General features: G+C 58.9%; 2 protein-coding genes across 7 annotated transcripts; one reads left to right on the top strand and one right to left on the bottom strand.

Annotated features, from left to right (window-relative positions):
* Positions 1 to 1457: 1457 nt before the first annotated feature.
* On the top strand, positions 1458 to 12875 carry Ssbp4 (single stranded DNA binding protein 4). Of its 6 annotated transcripts, none has more exons than XM_031340138.1 (17): positions 1479 to 1668; positions 7640 to 7712; positions 7825 to 7886; positions 7972 to 8056; positions 9845 to 9934; positions 10436 to 10495; positions 10579 to 10648; positions 10762 to 10832; positions 10914 to 10984; positions 11196 to 11241; positions 11336 to 11371; positions 11456 to 11510; positions 11595 to 11665; positions 11750 to 11828; positions 12124 to 12152; positions 12236 to 12343; positions 12588 to 12866. In XM_031340138.1, exons 1-17 carry the CDS (start codon positions 1613 to 1615, stop codon positions 12615 to 12617), a joined length of 1092 nt encoding a protein of 363 aa, XP_031195998.1. In that variant the 5' UTR covers positions 1479 to 1612; the 3' UTR covers positions 12618 to 12866. The 6 variants fall into 6 exon arrangements, with proteins under 6 accessions (XP_031195999.1, XP_031195998.1, XP_031195997.1 ...); XM_031340137.1 differs by having other exon boundaries at positions 12236 to 12459; XM_031340135.1 differs by having other exon boundaries at positions 11595 to 11828; positions 12236 to 12459; positions 12588 to 12875.
* Positions 12876 to 13053: 178 nt separating this feature from the next.
* Positions 13054 to 15928, bottom strand: Isyna1 (inositol-3-phosphate synthase 1). Its single transcript, XM_031340134.1, has 11 exons — positions 15792 to 15928; positions 15587 to 15715; positions 15352 to 15513; positions 15051 to 15183; positions 14768 to 14961; positions 14468 to 14617; positions 14175 to 14390; positions 13922 to 14086; positions 13728 to 13841; positions 13424 to 13641; positions 13054 to 13341 (listed from the first exon to the last, which is right to left on the bottom strand). Exons 2-11 carry the CDS (start codon positions 15704 to 15706, stop codon positions 13140 to 13142), a joined length of 1674 nt encoding a protein of 557 aa, XP_031195994.1. The 5' UTR covers positions 15707 to 15715; positions 15792 to 15928; the 3' UTR covers positions 13054 to 13139.
* Between the last annotated feature and the right edge of the window lie 1727 nt (positions 15929 to 17655).

Raw genomic sequence — 17655 nt, 5'->3', positions numbered from 1 at the left:
TGGCAGGAACCTCGAGGCCGCGTGCTGTGCCTCCCGGCCGCTCCCGCACCTTCTCTGTGTCTCTCTGAGAGCAGCTGCTGTGCGCCGTGGCCCCGGCGCCCCGACGGCCTTCCAGGCACCCTGCAGTCGCCAGCCCCGCGGCGGGGAGAGGAAGCTGGGGGAGGGGGTGGCGGGCCAAGCAGGAAATGGGAAAGGCCGGCGTCCGCCCAGCTGGGCCCTGGGGGAGGAGGCGGGGCGCGCCCCGGCAGCCTTTCCTGAGCGCCTGGAAGCTCGGCGGCTCGGCTTCCCGCCCGCCGGCTAGGGTGGGGGTGGGGGTGGGGGCGGGGAGGCCCGGGCCAGGGGCTCTGCCCGCACGGGAGACGCCACGCGAGACTCCTTGCCACATCCCACACGCCCACAGGAAACCTGAGCCCATGACCGCGACACCCGGTGGAGGTGCGACCCACCGGGGCGCCGTCTCCACCAAGTCCCCCCCCCCAACCGTCGTGCCCAGCCGGGGACACTTGCCGCGATCGCAAGCTTTAGCCTGGACGGGCTCCCGACGCCCACGCGCCACGACCCCCCCAGCTCTCACGGGGCCCGCATGTGATACACGTGCGCGTGCGTGGGGTGAGAAGCAGGATCTCATCCCCGTGTGCACCTCAGCGATGGAGGCAGGGGGACCACCTGTTCGAGGAGAGCCTTAGTGACGTAGAGAGCTGGAAAGCAGCCTGGGCTACGGGAGACACCGTTTTGTTTCGCTCCGACTTTTGAGACTGGATCTCACTATGTCCTGGAACTTGCGCTGTAGACCAGGCTGGCCTCGAGCTCACAGAGATGCTCCTGCCTCTGCCTGCCGTGTGAAGAGACATTGTTTCAGAAAAACAAACAGAACGTGCTTGGTCTGGGGTTCAGTCCTTCCAGCGCTGGCATGAAAAACCGGGCTCCGCGCACAGCACGAAAACCAGGCTAAGCATGCAAACGCTAGGGAGGCAGAGGCCGGAGAATCAGAAATTCAGGGTCATCTGTATAGTGTGTTCGAGACTAGCCTGGCCAACATGAAACCCTCTCAAAAGGACTGGGCCCCTCACAGCCGGCAGCGCCGTGTTGGCTCGCAGTGCGTGTCCTGGGAATAGAATGTTATAGGCGCAGGTCCTGTGAACCCAGAGCCTAGTGCAGTTCCTGAGTCGAAACGGGAGATACACACAGCACCCCCATATCTGTACAGCTGGGGGTCTCGCTCCGCAGCCGAAGTACGCCTGGAGCTCGCGGCCATCCTCCTGCCTCAGCTTCCCAATTGGAGGAATAGCAACTGCTGGAGTGCGTCCCGGGCTTGAGTGTCTCTGGGGGAGGTCTTGTAGCCTGTGCTTACCGGTGCGCAGCCTATTGGTGGGCAGTGACGCCCCCGCGGGCTCTGCGCGTGCGCGCTCCCAGCGCGGGGGCCCACCCGCGCTCCCGCCGTTGCCGCTTTAAGAGCGGCGGGAGCGCGCGGCGGCGGTGGCGCGCTTCCCGGAACAGCCCGCGGAGGGCAGCGCGGCGAGAACCCACCCGCGGCCGGAGCTCCCGCGCGGACATGGCCGCGGGGATCGGGGCGCGGGCAGCGATGGCCACGCGCGCCTGACAGGTGCGGAGCATGTACGGCAAGGCGAGCAAGGGCTGCGCGCCCTCGGACGGCCAGGCGCGCGAGAAGTGAGTGCGCGGTGCGGGGGCCACGCGGGACCCGGGGCCGTGGGGGTCACGCGAGACCAGAAGGGTGCGGGATTTCAGCGGGACACAGGAGATCCGGAGGGCTCGTGAAGTTGCTGGAGATCAAGATGGTGCGGGATTTCAGGGGGACACACGAGATCAAGGGGCTCATGGGGGTCACGCGAGACCAGAAGGGTGTGTGATTGTGGGTGTGCGAGACCTGAGGGTCCTTTGGGGTCACAGAATACACAAAGGACAGAATATATTGGGGTACTCGAGTTCCAGGGGCTTGGGGTCACATGAGATAGAGGACATGGGCATGAGGTTGTGAGATATTCAAGGGGACTTGGGGTCTCAGAATACCCGAGGGGACAGAAAATCAAGAGGTCAAACAAGAGCCAAGGGATTGCTGGGGTCACGCGGCAGTTCGTCGGGTGCAGGATCAGGGCTCACTGTAAGGAGTTGGTGTTGTATCAGAGAGCAGAAGGAGTTAGGACTTGAGCGGTCACAGGATGCCCAGGGCAGGCACAGCATCTGAGGGTTGCAAGGCCTCGGGAGTTCTGGGGTCACGCAGATCTGACAGGTGTGAGCTTTCAGGGTTGGCTGTGAGACCCTGGGGCTCGTGGAAGGAGAGCTGCAGGTCTTAGGGCCGCAGAGTCCCACGTATACAAGCTGGAGATTTGAAACAGGACACGTGGGTTCATTGTGGCTGCACATTTGAGGAGGTTGGGTCGGACCCTAATGCCCTGTGGGGCGTTGGGGTTCTGGAGGTCGTGAGGTTTGCATGGACATGTGTGACCCAAGCTGGACTCCACTGTCACTTGTGGAAAGATGCGGGTGCAAAGCCTGGAGGAGAGGTGCAGACTGGTGCCGCCACCCGGAGCTCCCAGGTGAGCCAGCGTGAAGGTGCAGGGTGAGTAGCCCAGGGGGGTAGGCTGTACCCTAGCTTCCAGTGAGCACACGCCTAGGCTGGCCCGCCTTTTTTGGGGGTGCCCGTGTGGAGAAGTAGGTGAAGAGGGAGTGGGTGAAGTGTGCTGGGAGCCCAGCGCTCACCTTTGAGGTGCGGAGGCCAGGATCCTAGCAAGGCCTGAGGGGGCAGCTTGCCCAGAGGCTGAGCTGCCCAGTGAAGCCCTGGGTATGGGACAGACCACCTGGCACAGAGAAGTCTGGGTCCCTGGCCCGCCATGGAAGGCTGGCCCCCTGAGGGCCTGCAGTTAGGACTCACTAATGGTCAGTAAACTCAGTGAGGCTTCCTGGCATCGGGCTGCTGCCCACGAGGGGAGCAGGGTCTCTGACTGGTTCCCTGACACCTGCTGAGTCCCCAGCCTGGGGAAAGGTTCACACAGTCCGCACTCCTGTGCTAAGTTGGGGGTTGGGAGTGGATGTGATGACTGTGAGAGGAAGCTCACATCCCGGAAGTAGGGGTCTAGTCATGCCACAGGGCACCGGCAGGAACCTCAAGGTAGGCTGTGAGCGGAGCAAAGGGGAGAGCGAAGGGGTGGGGGTGGGGCGGGCCGTAGGCTCTGCATGTACAAAGGCCCTGTGGTAGGAACAAGCTGGGAGCACAGCTGGGCCACCGAGGGGCGGGAGTCCTGAGTGTGGGCCACGGGGAGGCTTATGTCTTTGGAGGGGCGTACAGGAGGCTGAGGCAGAAGGATCTCTCATCCAAGACCTTGTCAGGAACAGTGTACCTGGGCGGCACAGCTCACAGAACTGGAAGGAGGCCAACCAGGCCTGGAAGCGCTGAGGCCAAAGTCAGGGAGCTGGGGGTGGACTGGAGGCCTGAGTGTGAGCCGTGAGGCCCCGTAGTGGGGTTGCCCCATCTTTCGCATGGTGTCACCCCCCACAGAGAGGCTGTGGTAGGCTTACCTTTCTGGGGTCAGGGCTTTCAGCTCCATGATTTTATCTTCTGAGGAGTGGGCTAAGGGGCAGTAGCCCCACCTGTGTCCAGGCCTCACCTGCTCGTGGCTTCTACTTTCCTGTCCCACTTCTCCCCCCATCCTCTGCCCTTTTGCAGGCCTGTGTGTCTAGGCCTGGGCCTTCAGCAGCAGGAATGGGCTATGTCTGGCCTGCCGGGAGCATACTTGGCAGTGGAGACCCTGCATTTGGGCAGTGAGGATGAGCCTGGGGCCTGAGTGGTCCTTGTGTGAGTCGGGATATGTGAGCATTGGCCTTGGTCGTGTGTCCACCTGCTGCCGCCCAGCAGTTGAGGTGGCTTCTCTGAACAGAATGGCACATGGTAGCTTCCTTCCCCTGGACGTTGGTAGGGAGGAAGGACTGTGGGAGGCAGCATCGCTAGAAGACTAGGGGGACCTGGCGACAGGTTAGATGGTGACTAGAGTGTCACTGTTGGCTGCCAGTAGCCTGTCTGAGGGGTGCTGGCAGGGGTGGCCTTTACAATAATTTCCCCATAATTGTGGTGGCAGTGGCGGTGATGTCATGAGCCGCAGGAGCCAGCTAACAAGCTGTCTGTGCTGCGCAGCCCTAGCCTGTACTCCAAGCCACTCAGCCCCTCGTAGCAGGAAGGGCACTGAGCATGCCCTGGCTTCTCGTGGTCCCTCTGTCTGTTTGCCTTCTGCTCCAGGGGAACTGAGGGCTCTGAGAGGCAGGGCTGACTGACCCCGTGAGTCAGTAGGTGGGGTCTCAGATCTTTGTCTGAGCTTCCCTTCCCCCATAACCCCAGTGCTATCTGAAGACAATAGGATGGGTAGGGTCTGAGCAGAGCTGGGTACATCAGGAACTCTTTGGATACTGGAGTCTGCAGAGGCATAGTCTAGGCAAAGGCCCTGGGGCAGGAGGCAGCCAAGGGAGGAGTGGGACTTTGGACACTACAGGGCCTGGAGCGAGCTGCTGTTCCAGGTTGTTGCAGATCTGAGACATGAGGGGAGAGGGGACAGTTGAGTATGCTTGAGACCTGGCCTTGCTGTCTCCCTCTCCATCTCCCCTGTGGCTGGGTCCATGGGGGTCTCCCCCATGCTGTTGGGAGCCTGCTCACCCTGTGACACCCAATCCCTCAGTTTCCTTTGGATGTGTGGGAGCTGCCAGGGAGCAGGTGGCTGAGAGGCCCAGGGATGAAAATATCAGGAGGAGGGGCTGGGGAAGTCTGGAGGCTCTGAGGCTCCGGCCTCTGACCACAGTGCCTTCCTGACTATCAGGAGGGGGACAGGGCTGGCTGGGATGATGCCCTGGCCACGTCACCACCATCCTGCACTGATGGCACATGCTAACTGCTTGGTGCAAGTTGGGATCTGGGGGATGATCACTGTGGGGTGACAGGGTGGCATTGTGACGCCTGTCTAGTACCTGACACGGCTCACATGGTACAAGTTGAAAGCATAGCCCTCACCTCGGGCCAGTCTACCCTGAACACTGTGTGCTAGCTCAGTCCTGGGTCTGCTCTGTCCTTGGTGTGTCTCTGTGAGAACATGTACCCCGGGAGGGTGGCCAGCGTGCCACTGCACAAGGACAGACCAGTGGATGGATGGGTGGACAGATGGATGGATGGGTGGATGAATAAAGGAACAGTATCAAGGGGATACAAGGTACTTGCATTCATTCCCACCTCTGTCCTGGGACAAGAAGGCCAGGACCAGGAAACTGGGAGGCATGCTGAGATGTGAGGGAGGAGAGGAGAAGCCAGAGAAGAGCCGGGACTGAGTCAAAGACAGGTTATTTTAGAGTGTAGCCCTCAGCCGGGGAGGGTGGGGCAGGGACAGCTGGGGGAGGCCCCTGGAGCCCTACAGGTCTGCTTCTCCAGCTTCTAGCATGTTCCTTTATCCTCATGTTCCTGTGGGGACTGGTGGGACACTGGGGGCACCCAAAGGACATGCATGTGAGCTAGAGAGAAAAGTGTCCAGTGATGGGTGACCCTGGAGGTGGGTTGCTGCTGTGTAAGGAGGCTGGCTGGGTAGGATAGCCTAGCACACCATGTTTAGCCTGTGGGGCAGGGCTTCCCAGAAAGCTGTAGATTCTGGCAAGGCATTGATGTTAGCGCAGTGGCCCCATGGTAGGTATGTGGTACTGCAGCCCCTGCCTGCTGTCTCTCTACCTCCCAGAGGCACCATCACTTGCCAAGGACCAGCCTCAGCTTGGGAGAGGGTCCTGGAGTCCTGTCTGTTCTGCTCTTGCAGACCAAAGCCCAGTCTTTTATTTTGCATAAGCTATTTCCTTAGGAATTGCGTACCAATCCAGTTATTTATCTCAGGTTCCCTTTTGATCATCCCACGAGCCATCATTTTATGACCTTAGCCCCTTGACTCGAAAAGACAGAGCCACATGGCCCGAGCGGCTGAGTTCTGCTGCTTGCTGGAGCTGGGAGGTCTGTATGGCTCTGAGTCCTGGATGCTGGGATTAAAGGTGTGTACTACCATGCCTGGACCTGAGCTTTTCTTCACCTAAAACTTGCTCTGTCTCAGACTGGCCTCGAGCTCAGAACACTTGCCTCTGTCTTCTGGGGGTAAAGGTGTGTGTCATCCTGCCTGGGCCTAAGCTTTGATGGCCACTATTCCTCAAGGTCCAGATCAAAAGCCTGTGTCTTCCACCATCAAGATCTGATCACAAGTGCACTCTCCATTTCTGGATGGTAGATCATTCCAGATTAAAAGTCCAAATTTGGGGCTGGAGAGATGGCTCAGTGGTTAAAGAGCACTGACTCCTCTTCCGAAGGTCCTGAGTTCAAATCCCAGCAACCATGTGGTGGCTCACAACCATCTGTAATGAGATCTGATGCCTTCTTTTGGGGTGTCTGAAGACAGCAACAGTGTACTTACATATAATGAATAAATAAAATCTTTTAAAAAAAATGTTCAAATTTGTTCAACTGCAAACACAGACAGTAAGCTTAGCTGGGTAGGATCCTGCCTTGGTCTTGAGATCACCACCCCTAAATCCCTTTATCTCCTTCCTTGGCCTCTCCCTGACTAGGCTGGCACATTAGTGCAGCTGCCTCTGTTCCTTCAGGCCCATGAAGCCCCTCATAAAAGTCAAAATGCATCTTTTATTTTGCATAGTTGAGAAATTCTGTAAAGGACAGCTCTTGCATTGATTTATATATTCTTTTTTTTTTTTAAGATTTATTTATTTTATGTATATGAGCTGTACACTGTAACTATACAGATAGTTGTGAGCCTTCATCTGGTTGTTGGGAATTGACTTTAGGACCTCTGCTCGCTCCGGTAAGCCCCGCTCTCTCTTATTTATTATTATAAATAAGTGCACTGTAGCTGTCTTCAGACGCACCAAAAGAGGGCGTCAGATCTCATTATGGATGATTGTGAGCCACCATGTGGTTTCTGGGATTTGAACTCAGGACCTTTGGGAAAGCAGTCAGTGCTCTTACCCACTGAGCCATCTCTCCAGCCTGATTTATATATTCTCGAGCTCATGTTTTGAGAATTTTTTCCCACAGCCTTAAGGGCTGTCTCGAAGGTCACAGGGATGCCATTTTCCTGAGGAATACCAAACACATTCTAGCGTCCTGGAGCCATCAACCATGTCAGGGAGAGCATTCCCCACAGAAGGGACATAAAGTAAATATATACAAACAAGCCTTAAATACCTATAGCAACCACCAGCACTAGAGAAGACCCATGCCCTGCTGGCTCTGCTCCAGGGCCAGGAACTGTGTCCCTCCCCTGGCCATGCCAGACCTGGCAATTACTGTCTCTGTGGGTAATCTACAGGAAGGAAAAGTCAGGGCTACCACTGGATACCAAGGAAGAAGATGGGCCCTTGGGAGGACCTATAGTCGGGGGTTGATGGATGCATAGGTACTGGCTGCCAGTGATCAATCAATGAGTTGAAGAAGCTGTTTTCTGTGATTGGTGGAGCCAAGGATCTAGTTTGGGGCAGTGGATGAAGATTTGTGGATTAGATGAAGGATTGTCTGGGGAACCTGACCACAGCCTCATGTTGGGCCAGGCTTCAGGTGCCCGTGTGCCGAACAGCCTGAACCTATTTACCACCCTGCCTGTAGGCTCGCGCTGTATGTATATGAGTACCTACTGCATGTGGGGGCACAGAAGTCGGCGCAGACCTTCCTGTCTGAGGTGAGTCAGCATTTGTCCCCTCTACCAGGCCCCCCCACACTGCCCCGTGTTGTCCAGCTTGTTGGTGGATCCCTCCTGTGTGCCTGCCCCTCACTCTGCCTCTCTCCCATAGATCCGCTGGGAAAAGAACATCACATTGGGTGAGCCTCCTGGCTTCCTGCACTCATGGTGGTGGTATGTGCCTGTGTGGGAGCAGAGGGGAGCAAGGAGGGACCTGTAGGGGCATGTGGAATCATTGTGTCCCCTCTGCTGCCCACAGTGTTTTCTGGGACCTATACTGTGCGGCACCAGACCGCAGGGAGGCCTGTGAACATTCCAGTGAGGCCAAAGTCTTCCAGGACTATGTGAGTCTCCAGGGTTCTGGGATCTGGACCACTTCTTTTGTTTTTGTTTGTATGTTTTGAGACTGGGTCTGTGTGGCCTTGGCTGTCGAGGGACTCACTCTGTAGACATGGCTGGCCTTGAATTTACAGAGATCCTCCTTCCTCTGACTCCCAAGCTCTGGCATTAAACTTGTGTGTCACCACACCTCTCTTCATTATTGTTTAAAATAATTTTTATTTTGTGTGTATGAGTGTTTTGCCTGCACACCTGTCTGTGTGCCACATGCATGCCTCGGGCCTGTGAGGGCCAGAAAACTTCTGGGACTGGAGTTGGAGACAGTTGTGAGCTGCCACGTGGGTGCTGGGAACCAAACCGGGTCCTCTGGGAGAGCAGCCAGTGCTCTTAGCCACAGAGCCATCTCTCCAGCCCCCTGGATTTTTGTTTGTTTGTTTGTTTGAGACAGGGTCTTACTAACTAGTCCTGGTTAGCCTGGAACCCCTATGTAAACCAAGCTGGCCTAGAACTCAGAGCTCTTTGCCTCTACCTCTGCAGTATGGCGTGTGGGGTTAAACACGTGGCCACTTTCTGGCCTCAGTTTTCCTCTGGCACAGTGGGCTCCAGGCAGCCACTAGTCTTTGCTTGGACCCCTGTAGTCCCCTGGCGCCGGTTGCCATGGCAGTATGGGCGTCGGGAGGGCGGGGCCAAAGCAAGCTGGTCCTAGGCGCCCCACTGCTCGCCCCGACCTTGGCGTCTCCTGGAAACGCTAGCGGGCCTTGCCTGTCGTCATGGTAACGCGGGCGGGCGCCAGTGCCTCCGCGGGATGATTGACAGGGCGGGGGCGGGGAGAGTTACTGCTCAGGCTGCCCTCCCGCAGTGCCGGGCTGTTCTACACCCGAGGGGCCTGGCATTAGGGATTGGGGACGGGACAGGCAGGCGTCGGGATGGGGGTGTGCGTAGGGGGTTTGGCCATGACATCCCTTAGAACATTCGAGATTACAGTGATTTGGGAGAGGACCTTGCTAGTGCGTTTTCTCTGTGGGCTCCTGTCTTTTATTTCTTGGAGCTAGACCAGAGTCTCAACTAGATTCTGGCTTGCACCAACCTCTGAGAGTGGGAGAAAGAGGTCACCAGGGACCTGGCTCTGAGCTATGGAGGGGCTGTCCCTGTTCCAGAGATCAGGCCAGGAGCCCCAGAATCCTAAATATTTCTGTGCTAGTCAGCACAGCGTCAGGAACACTTGGGAAGAAAGTGAGAGGAGGGGGTCCGCAGAAAAGGCCCTTTCCCCACCCCGAGGTCAACCCTCCTCTCCCGCTTCCTGCTCTGTGGTATCCAGAATAGGAGCAGGCAGCGGAAGTGGCCTGTAAGCACCTCCCCCCACACCCAACACACACACACACACACACACACACACACACACACACACACACACACACACACACACGGCCTGTCAGACCTGGCTCTTGGCCTTCTAACGAGGTTTAGGGGCTGGTGACCCTATCCAGAGTACTGTTCCTCCCTCCTGGAGGGTTGGTGAGCATCTGCAGTGCAGGAGATGGAGAGAAGCGACCCTTGGGGCAAGGACTGACTGCATATATTTGGGGTGTGGGTCAACAGAGGGTGGCTACCCCGCCACCAGAACCCAGGCCACTTGAGATGAGTTGGAGCCACAGAAGTCTGTGGAGGGTGGCTACTGTCATCCCTCCTTCAGCCTCCCCTTTCTCTGGGCCAGATTGACATCCTGGCTTGACCACATGACAGCTGCCCCCTACTGTGGCTCTTGTCCCACCCTCGCTGTCTTGTTCTTGCAGAGTGCTGCAGCAGCTCCCAGCCCTGTGATGGGCACCATGGCCCCTAACGATGCAATGGCACCAGGTCCTGTGGCACCGGGCTTCTTTCAGGTATGGGTGCCTGGGGCATCCATTGTCCCCATAGTTGAGGTTGGGGGTGTACTGCAGGCTTGTCTTCAGTGGAAGGGCTGTCACCATAGTGGGTGTGAGCATGTGCGCACCTTGTCGAAGCCAGTGACAGGCATAGGTCTGTGCCCCTGAGTATTAGTGACCCTTCATGCCATCCCCTGCCAACAGGCTGTGCCCCTGTTCCCCTCCCAGGTCGGGCTTCATAGCTTTTCCCACTCACCCTCCTGGACAAGATGTGCAGCCCCAGTGGTGGACCCCACAGCCAGGTAGTAGGCCTCACCCAAGCTGGCACTGTGACATGCTCCCTCCTTTTGCAGCTGTGCCAGCTGGCTGTGGTCTGTAGTCTGGGTCTGCAGCAGGGGACTAGCAAGGTTGGAGGCCCTAGTCCCGCACTCTACTCCCAGGGATAGTAAGAACAGGGAGCAGGGTTTCTTTAGGGCAAGTATAAGATGAAAGTCATTGATTCCCACCCACTTCTTCCAGCCCTTCATGTCACCACGGTTCCCAGGGGGTGCCCGCCCGATCCTAAGGATGCCAGGCCAGGTGAGAGAGGGCCGGCTGGGGTGGGCGGAGCAGTTGCTCCACGGGGATGCCTCTCTCAACGCAGTACTGTGCCTGCTCTGCAGCCTCCTGTGGGCCTCCCTGGCTCCCAGCCTCTCATCCCCGGTGCCATGGACCCCTCCCCACGTGCACAGGGTGAGTAACAGATACACTCCAGCTGCCGTTCCACAAGACTCCACCCCTCCTGAGTGTGCAGTCGTGCGAGGGAATGCCCAAGCCTGAGCCCTCTTTCTTGTGTCTCTGCCCAGGGCACCCCAGCCTAGGAGGCCCAATGCAGAGGGTGACCCCTCCGAGGGGAATGGCCAGTGTTGGGCCCCAGGTAAGGGGAGGCCCAGCCTATTATTGGGGGGACAGAAAGGCCACACCTGGGTTCTTTCTGACTAAACCTTTGCCTCAACAGGGCTATGGAACCGTCATGCGGCCCCCACCCAATTCCCTTGCCACCAGCCAGGTCCTGCCATCCATGAACATGTAAGCTCCTAGGGTACCTTAAGACCTGTGGTCACCCAGCTCGTCCCCTCTGCTGAGGCAGATTTTGTGTGTTCAGGTACAGCCTGAGCATTGTTTATTCCACCAAGTATTTCGAGGGGAAACTGAGGCCAAAAGAGCCACTTAGCTCAGGGGAATGACGGGTACCAGGCCCAGAGTGCTTGGTCTGCTGCAGGGCCACCATCTCTTCCAGGGGTCCGGGAGTGCGTGGCCCATGGGCCAGTCCCAGCGGTAACTCGGTGAGTGGCAGGCAGGCAGGGTGAGTTGGGGAAGGAGGGCTGGAGCCAGCTGCCTGCCACTGACTGCTCACAGCTGTCCCTACCCTGTTCCCAGATCCCGTACTCTTCCTCATCTCCTGGCAGCTACTCGGTGAGTCCCTGCTGGTGCGCGGTGGGAGCTGCAGGCTACAGGCCAAAGAAGCCCTGTCTCAACAGTTCTCATGTCTCCTTGCAGGGACCCGCAGGAGGAGGCGGAGCCCCTGGAACACCCATCATGCCCAGCCCTGGAGGTAAGGAACATGTCGGTTGGGGTGAGCCGGGGTCTCCATTCCACGCACCCGCCCACCCACGCAGCCCCTGCTGTTCCCCCCCAGACTCCACCAACTCCAGCGAGAACATGTACACCATCATGAATCCCATCGGGCCGGGCGCTGGCAGGGCTAACGTGAGTGCGGGCCGGTGCGCCTCACCCGACGGGGACCCTGCGGGGAGCGGCCGGCCCGAGCCCCACGCTGCCCTGTGCCCGCAGTTCCCGCTCGGCCCCAGCCCCGAGGGCCCAATGGCCTCAATGAGCACGATGGAGCCGCACCACGTGAACGGATCCCTGGGTGAGTGGCTGGGCGCCGCCTACTGGTTTCATAGGCGGGCACCTTGAACCCCAGGCGCCAGGACGAGAGCCTATTAGGTTACCGGGTTGCCAGCGCCTACACCGGCTAGTGCCCTGATCTCCACGCCACGAGAAGGAGGCGACGCTGAGAGACCTCTGTCCCCAAACTCGCGGGTGGCCCCTGGGCGCAGCCCCTACAACCTCCATTGCCCCCAGGTTACAGGAACGAAAGCCTCTGGGGTACCCCGCCCTTGAGCTCCGGGCGCAGCTCCTGAGCCTGGTGTCTCTCCCCGCAGGCTCGGGCGATATGGACGGGCTGCCGAAGGTGAGGTCTTGCCCACAGGGTGGGCGGGGGCAGGTGGCCTGGGGCGGGGTGGGGACCCACGCGCTGACCAGCGCCGCCCCCAGAATTCCCCCGGCGCCGTGGGCGGCCTGAGCAACGCCCCGGGGACCCCGCGCGACGACGGCGAGATGGCAGCTGCCGGGACCTTCCTGCACCCGTTCCCGAGCGAAAGTGTAAGCGCCTGCGTCGACTCCCCACCCGCGGCCGCGGCGGGCCGGAGGGGCCTGGCGGGCAGACCCCGGCGGGGCGGCCGCGGGGCCAGAGCAAGACCGTGACCGCGGCGGGCCAGGTGGGGGGGCGGCCGCGGCACCTTACCCCTCCTTCCCATCCTCCCCCGGTTCCCCTTGTCCCCGGGAGGGTGGGCCCCAGCCTCGGCCGGAGCTGAGCCGCGCTCCGCGCGCCGCCCTCTCTCCGCAGTACTCCCCCGGCATGACCATGAGCGTGTGATAGTCCCGGCCTGAGCCCAGGGTCCTGCTGGTGAGGTCTCGGGTCGCGGCAGCACCCCTGCCATCCGGACTCCTGGCTAGCCCGGCCGGCCGGCAGGGCCCCCACGAAGGACTTTATCATTTTCTACACACACATATACACACACACAAACTCTGGACCTCAGAGAAGTGCAGGCCTTTGGACCTGTGTGCTGTCACAGGGCTGGGGGGTGGGGGCAAGGGTTCTGCCAATAAATGCCATTCAGTTTTGTCTTTGGTACTGCTGGTGTCTTTTACTTGACCTATAGCTATGGTCTAATCCTCTGCTTATATGGAATTGCTGGGAGCCCACCATTCCGTAGGCTGAGGCAATGCGTGAGTTTGAGGCCAGCCTAACCTGGTCTACATTCCAGGTCAGCCTGAGACCCCTTCCTGAAAAAAGCACACAAGGAGGCTTGCCTGATGGGGACCCTTTATTGTCTTTGCCAAGGGCTGAAGTACAATGGTTAGAGGCATTGGGGGTAGAAGGGTCCAGTCACTTGATTTAAGCAGTGGACAGTTCTGGTGTCGGTGCCTGTGGGTGCCCATTGGCATCGCCGGTGCAGCCATTGGTGGCAGGCATGGACTCTTTCTTGCAAGGCAGTGGGCTGGTGGCCACCGCCTCTCTTGGCTTGATGCCTGGGCCAGGACGCTCCATCTTGTGCTCTAAAAGCATGTGGTTCTGGGGAGGGAGCCCTACACAAGCCCTGCAGGGGACAGTGGAGGCTCAGCAGGGCTACCTCAAGACTGTCTTTCCCAGCCCTGAGTCCCACCCGCAACCAGGCGCACCTGAAAATATTCTCAATACAGCTTCTCTGGCGGAAGAGGGCATTCACCACAGGGCTGCCCGGCGGCACGAGCGGTGCCTTAAAGAGGAAGCTGAGCACCGACAGCACTGGGTGGAAACCCTGAGGCTCGGAGTCATAGTCTGTACAGAAGCTCACGCGCTGACACAGCTCTGTGAGCAGCACTAGGTCCAGCATGATGGGTGCAGCCAGGAGCGAGTCCTGCATTGGGGATGGTGCAGGGTGTGATGGGAGTGTGAAGAATCAACGCCCACCCTGCCCACCCTGCGTGGCCATGCCAACCACACCTCGCAGGTATTATGGAGCACCAAGGTGTTTGTCCCACCCAGCATCAGCTCTGAGGTGTACTCATCCAAGGCACGCTTGCTGTCACCAACATAGGGCACATATTTGATCACCACCTGCAGAGATTTAAAAAGTCACACAGCCCAAAACGGCACCAAGCCCCCTGCCCTTGGTGACCACCTGCAACCCCACGCACACAGTGGTTTGGCTCCTCTCCAGGCGCGTAGAGCACATGGTTGCTCTGAACCATGTCATCCACCACACTGCTCTTTGTAACCTCCTTGGAACGGAACTGCAGCGGAGCAGACAGGTTCTGCCCGTCGTTGTTGCCCAGGTGGTTATAGCTCACGATGGACATGGTCTGTGTGGTCAGAGAAATGGTGGATGCTCTGCGGCACCCTCACCCTGTGGCCTCCTTCCTCCCAGTACCACATGAAGCCCGCAGGTACCTTGAGGCCAGAGCTGATGAGGAAGTCCACCAGAACAGACTTGACCTTAGTCTGCCCTGACTTGAAGTCATCGCCACCTACGAACACATGGCGCTGGGAAGCCAGCTCCAGGGCACCAGGCACCAGTGTGTTCTGTGGGGACCCGTTGAGGAAGGCACAGCCCTCCAGGATGCTGGCCACAGCAAAAAGTGTGGACGGTGACACCTCCAGGCCAAGCTGAGGGGAGAGAAGTAGTCGGCCATTGATTCCTCTGGAGTAGCATTGATCCCCAGGAATCTTGGGCGAATGCACACCTGGATAGTACGCAGCAAGTTTTCAGCTGTGTCATTGCGACCCGGGACCACCTCGCAGAAGCGTTCCGTATTGGCGGTCCACAGCACGATGACCTTGTCCAATCCGGCACTGGATCGGAAGTCTCTAATGTCCTTTCGGATTTGTTCCAACTGGGAAAGAAAGGAGGAAGAGTAGGTGGAGGTTGTCTAAGTTGTCGAGAGGCTTGGGCCCAGGGGGGCAGGTATTATTGCCAAAGGGAGAGACCATGTGGCCATGGAACAGGTGACGGTAAGACCTGGAAGCAGGTCGAGGACCCCCACCTGTTGGGCGCGTGTGCCAGGGATGAGATTGTCCGCACGCGCTGTCTGGTTGGCAGCGATGAACTCAGGAATGTAGACTGAGGGCCGCGGACGCAGGCTCTCCATGTGGGGCCACAGCTGTTCCTGCAGACCGCAGTCCAGGACCTGTGCGCGCCGCATCGCCTCGGCCAGGTTCAGCGACGAGATATCCCAGCCTGGGTTGTGGGGACCCTTAACACTGGACCCATCCCGGACCCTGGGCCCTCCCACACTTACCCCTATCCCGTTCCGAGGCTTTGCCCACCGTCAAACACCAGGTCGTTGGGGGCCACCATGGGTAGCAGCGCACTGAAGGGCACAAACACCTCCCGGCCGTTCCCATCCAGACCCAAGTTCACGGTGCCCGCCTGGGTCAACGAGCCATAATAGTTTGCCTCCTGGTGGTGGGGGGGTAGGGGTGCGGCAAGCAGAGCAGGGTGTTGAGGGGCGGAGAAGTCCGGCTCGTGGAGACTCGCTAGCCCCACAAGCCACGCCCCCACCTCCATCCCCCCACCCCCCTAGTTCTGCTCGCCCCTGAGTGTTCTCCTGGCAGCCACGGCCCCCACCTTGCGACCGGTGCGCGTGGGCCAGGTCAGGCGCAGCCGGTTAGCCAGAACAGCCGCAGTGAGCGTGGAGCCGTTGTTCCCGCCCCAGCCCACCAACATGACCCCGAGCCGGGGCACCTGCCGGGCGGTGCGGAAGGTGAAACGCGTAGCCGTGGGCTGCACCTAAGAAGAGTCGGGAGTGAGTCGCGGGACCTCGGGCTCCCAGTGTCCGCGGCCGCCCGCGCCCCGGGCGCACCCGCAGCACGCCGCCCTCGCGGCTAACGCGCGTTGTCCGGTACTCGTAGCGCGCCTCGATGGCTTCGGGGCTGTAGACCACATCCGGGCTGTCCACGAGGATCTCGGCAGCGGACTCCATCGCGACGAGCTGCGGGCCAGAGCCAGTGAGCGCGGGATCACTGCCCGGGAGCCAACCCTCCGGCCTAGGACAGGTTCGCACTTACTGGCTCCGAGTAGGATCAGACCGCGGCAGCCGACAGCGTGGGCCCTAGGGCTCGCGGGCAGGGAAGAAAAGCGCGGATGCCAAGCTCCGACCACGCCCATTTGGGCGTGGCTTGCGACCAAGGGTCTGGGTGCTCTAAACCTAGGTGGCCGGAAGGAGTCTCAGGCGCGAGCGTGGTGCGCGTTACCTCGCTGCGCACCAACAAGGCAGCCAATGAGCGACGGCCACCGACAGGGAGGTGGGGCATGTCTGGGCGAGGGGCCTTTGGGGGGCTCTCAGAGCTGTTTGGCTGGCTGTCCCGCCCGCTCCCAATCCTCCATCCCGGAGCACTGGCCTACATGGCCTTGCCCAGAGAAGGAGGCAGGCTGGCCAGGTCTAAGCGGCCTCCCCCTGGGCAGGCACAGTGATAAGGAACATGGGAACCCGGCGGGCAGGCGGGGGAGGTGCCTCCAGAACTTTCCAAAACAAGTGGTCTCCTCCTAGCGGAAACTTTCCACTGCTGGCGCTTTGCCAAAAAGGTGGATCGTCCTAAATATCTGCACCAAAGTATGAGGGGGCCACGCTCTGTGGGCGTCAAGACTTTTTTTTTTTTTTTTTTTCTTTTGCCGTTGCTTTACCTAACCTGGACCAGCCCAACTGAACTCATCCCAGTGAAGAGACCCAGGCAGGGTTCCCAGAGGAGGGGACTGTTGGGGAGGGTTTTGATGTATGAAGGGGAGACTGTCAAGGGAGAACTACAGGCGGAACCTCCTAAAGTGAAGCTTTGGGGAGGGGCTCAGATGCAAGTGAGGCTGAGGAGCATCATGGGGAAATGGATTGTGCTTTAGATTGCAGGCCCTTTTCTGTTCTCTTGTGTACTGCAATAGAAATGGCAGATTATTTAACCAGTCTCTTATAGATAATGAAACTGTCTGGTGGTCAATATTGGCCATCTCAGCATTTGGAAGGTTAGGGAGGAAAGATTGCACTGGGACACATTCATTTTGCAAGGGGCTCAGAGCTGGGAGCAAGGCCAAGGAGAGAAGATTCAGTCCCCAGAATGTCCCTTCTAGCAAGGACATCCTTGAGCAGGGTGGGGTTGGGGTAGCTGTAGCAGATTGCCCTGGTTGGGAGGTACGTGGGGACAAGGGTTAGCTCTGGGCTCCGGAAGGCGATGGAAGAGCATGGTCAAGCTGTTCCTAGGTGGTGAGTACACAGCGGCCCACAGGGTGCCTGACTCTCCTTCCGCCCCCTCAGCTGCCTCAGAACTCCTGTTAGAAGTCCAGCCAAGGCCTCAAGGGAGGCAGACTGACCCCGGCCCTCCCTCACAGGCTGCCTTTGACTTTTCCCTTTGAAAACAAACATGTTGCCTCGGACACATGCCCAGCCCGTGCTTTCTGCTTGGAGCCAGGGGCTGATGATGGCCATGCTTAGCCTCCATGGACTCAGATGCTAGCTGGACCGACAGCTCTAAGAGACAGGTACCCCTTGCTGGGGTCTATTGTTTTTAAAATGGTGTCAAGCTCAAGCAAGTCCCATACCTGAAGGCCTTGGTGCTGCAGGAGAGGCCACTCTGCCTGTGCCAGCACTGCAGTGCTCAAATACCTTGTGGCTCCTCACTACTTCTGGGACTCACACCTCACCTCACCACACGGGGCTCTGGGTCAGGCTCTCACTTAGGGCCACCCCACACCCTACAGTGCCATACTCAAACCACAGCAAGGTTCAATTCCATCAAATTTATTATAGACTTTGAAAGTTGGCGGTTCACCTGCTTGGTGTACAGAAGACAAACTCTAAAAGGATCTGGAGGCACCGCCTCTCTGTCAATTGTAACGTTTTGGCAAAAGTGAAGACTTTGTAAACACCAACTCCATGGCTCAAAG

Source organism: Mastomys coucha, unplaced genomic scaffold (assembly GCF_008632895.1).
Source record: "Mastomys coucha isolate ucsf_1 unplaced genomic scaffold, UCSF_Mcou_1 pScaffold22, whole genome shotgun sequence".
Classification (NCBI taxonomy): Eukaryota; Metazoa; Chordata; class Mammalia; order Rodentia; family Muridae; genus Mastomys; species Mastomys coucha.
The sequence above is the reverse complement of the archived record's forward strand: the minus strand, read 5'-3'. Positions and strand labels throughout refer to the sequence as shown.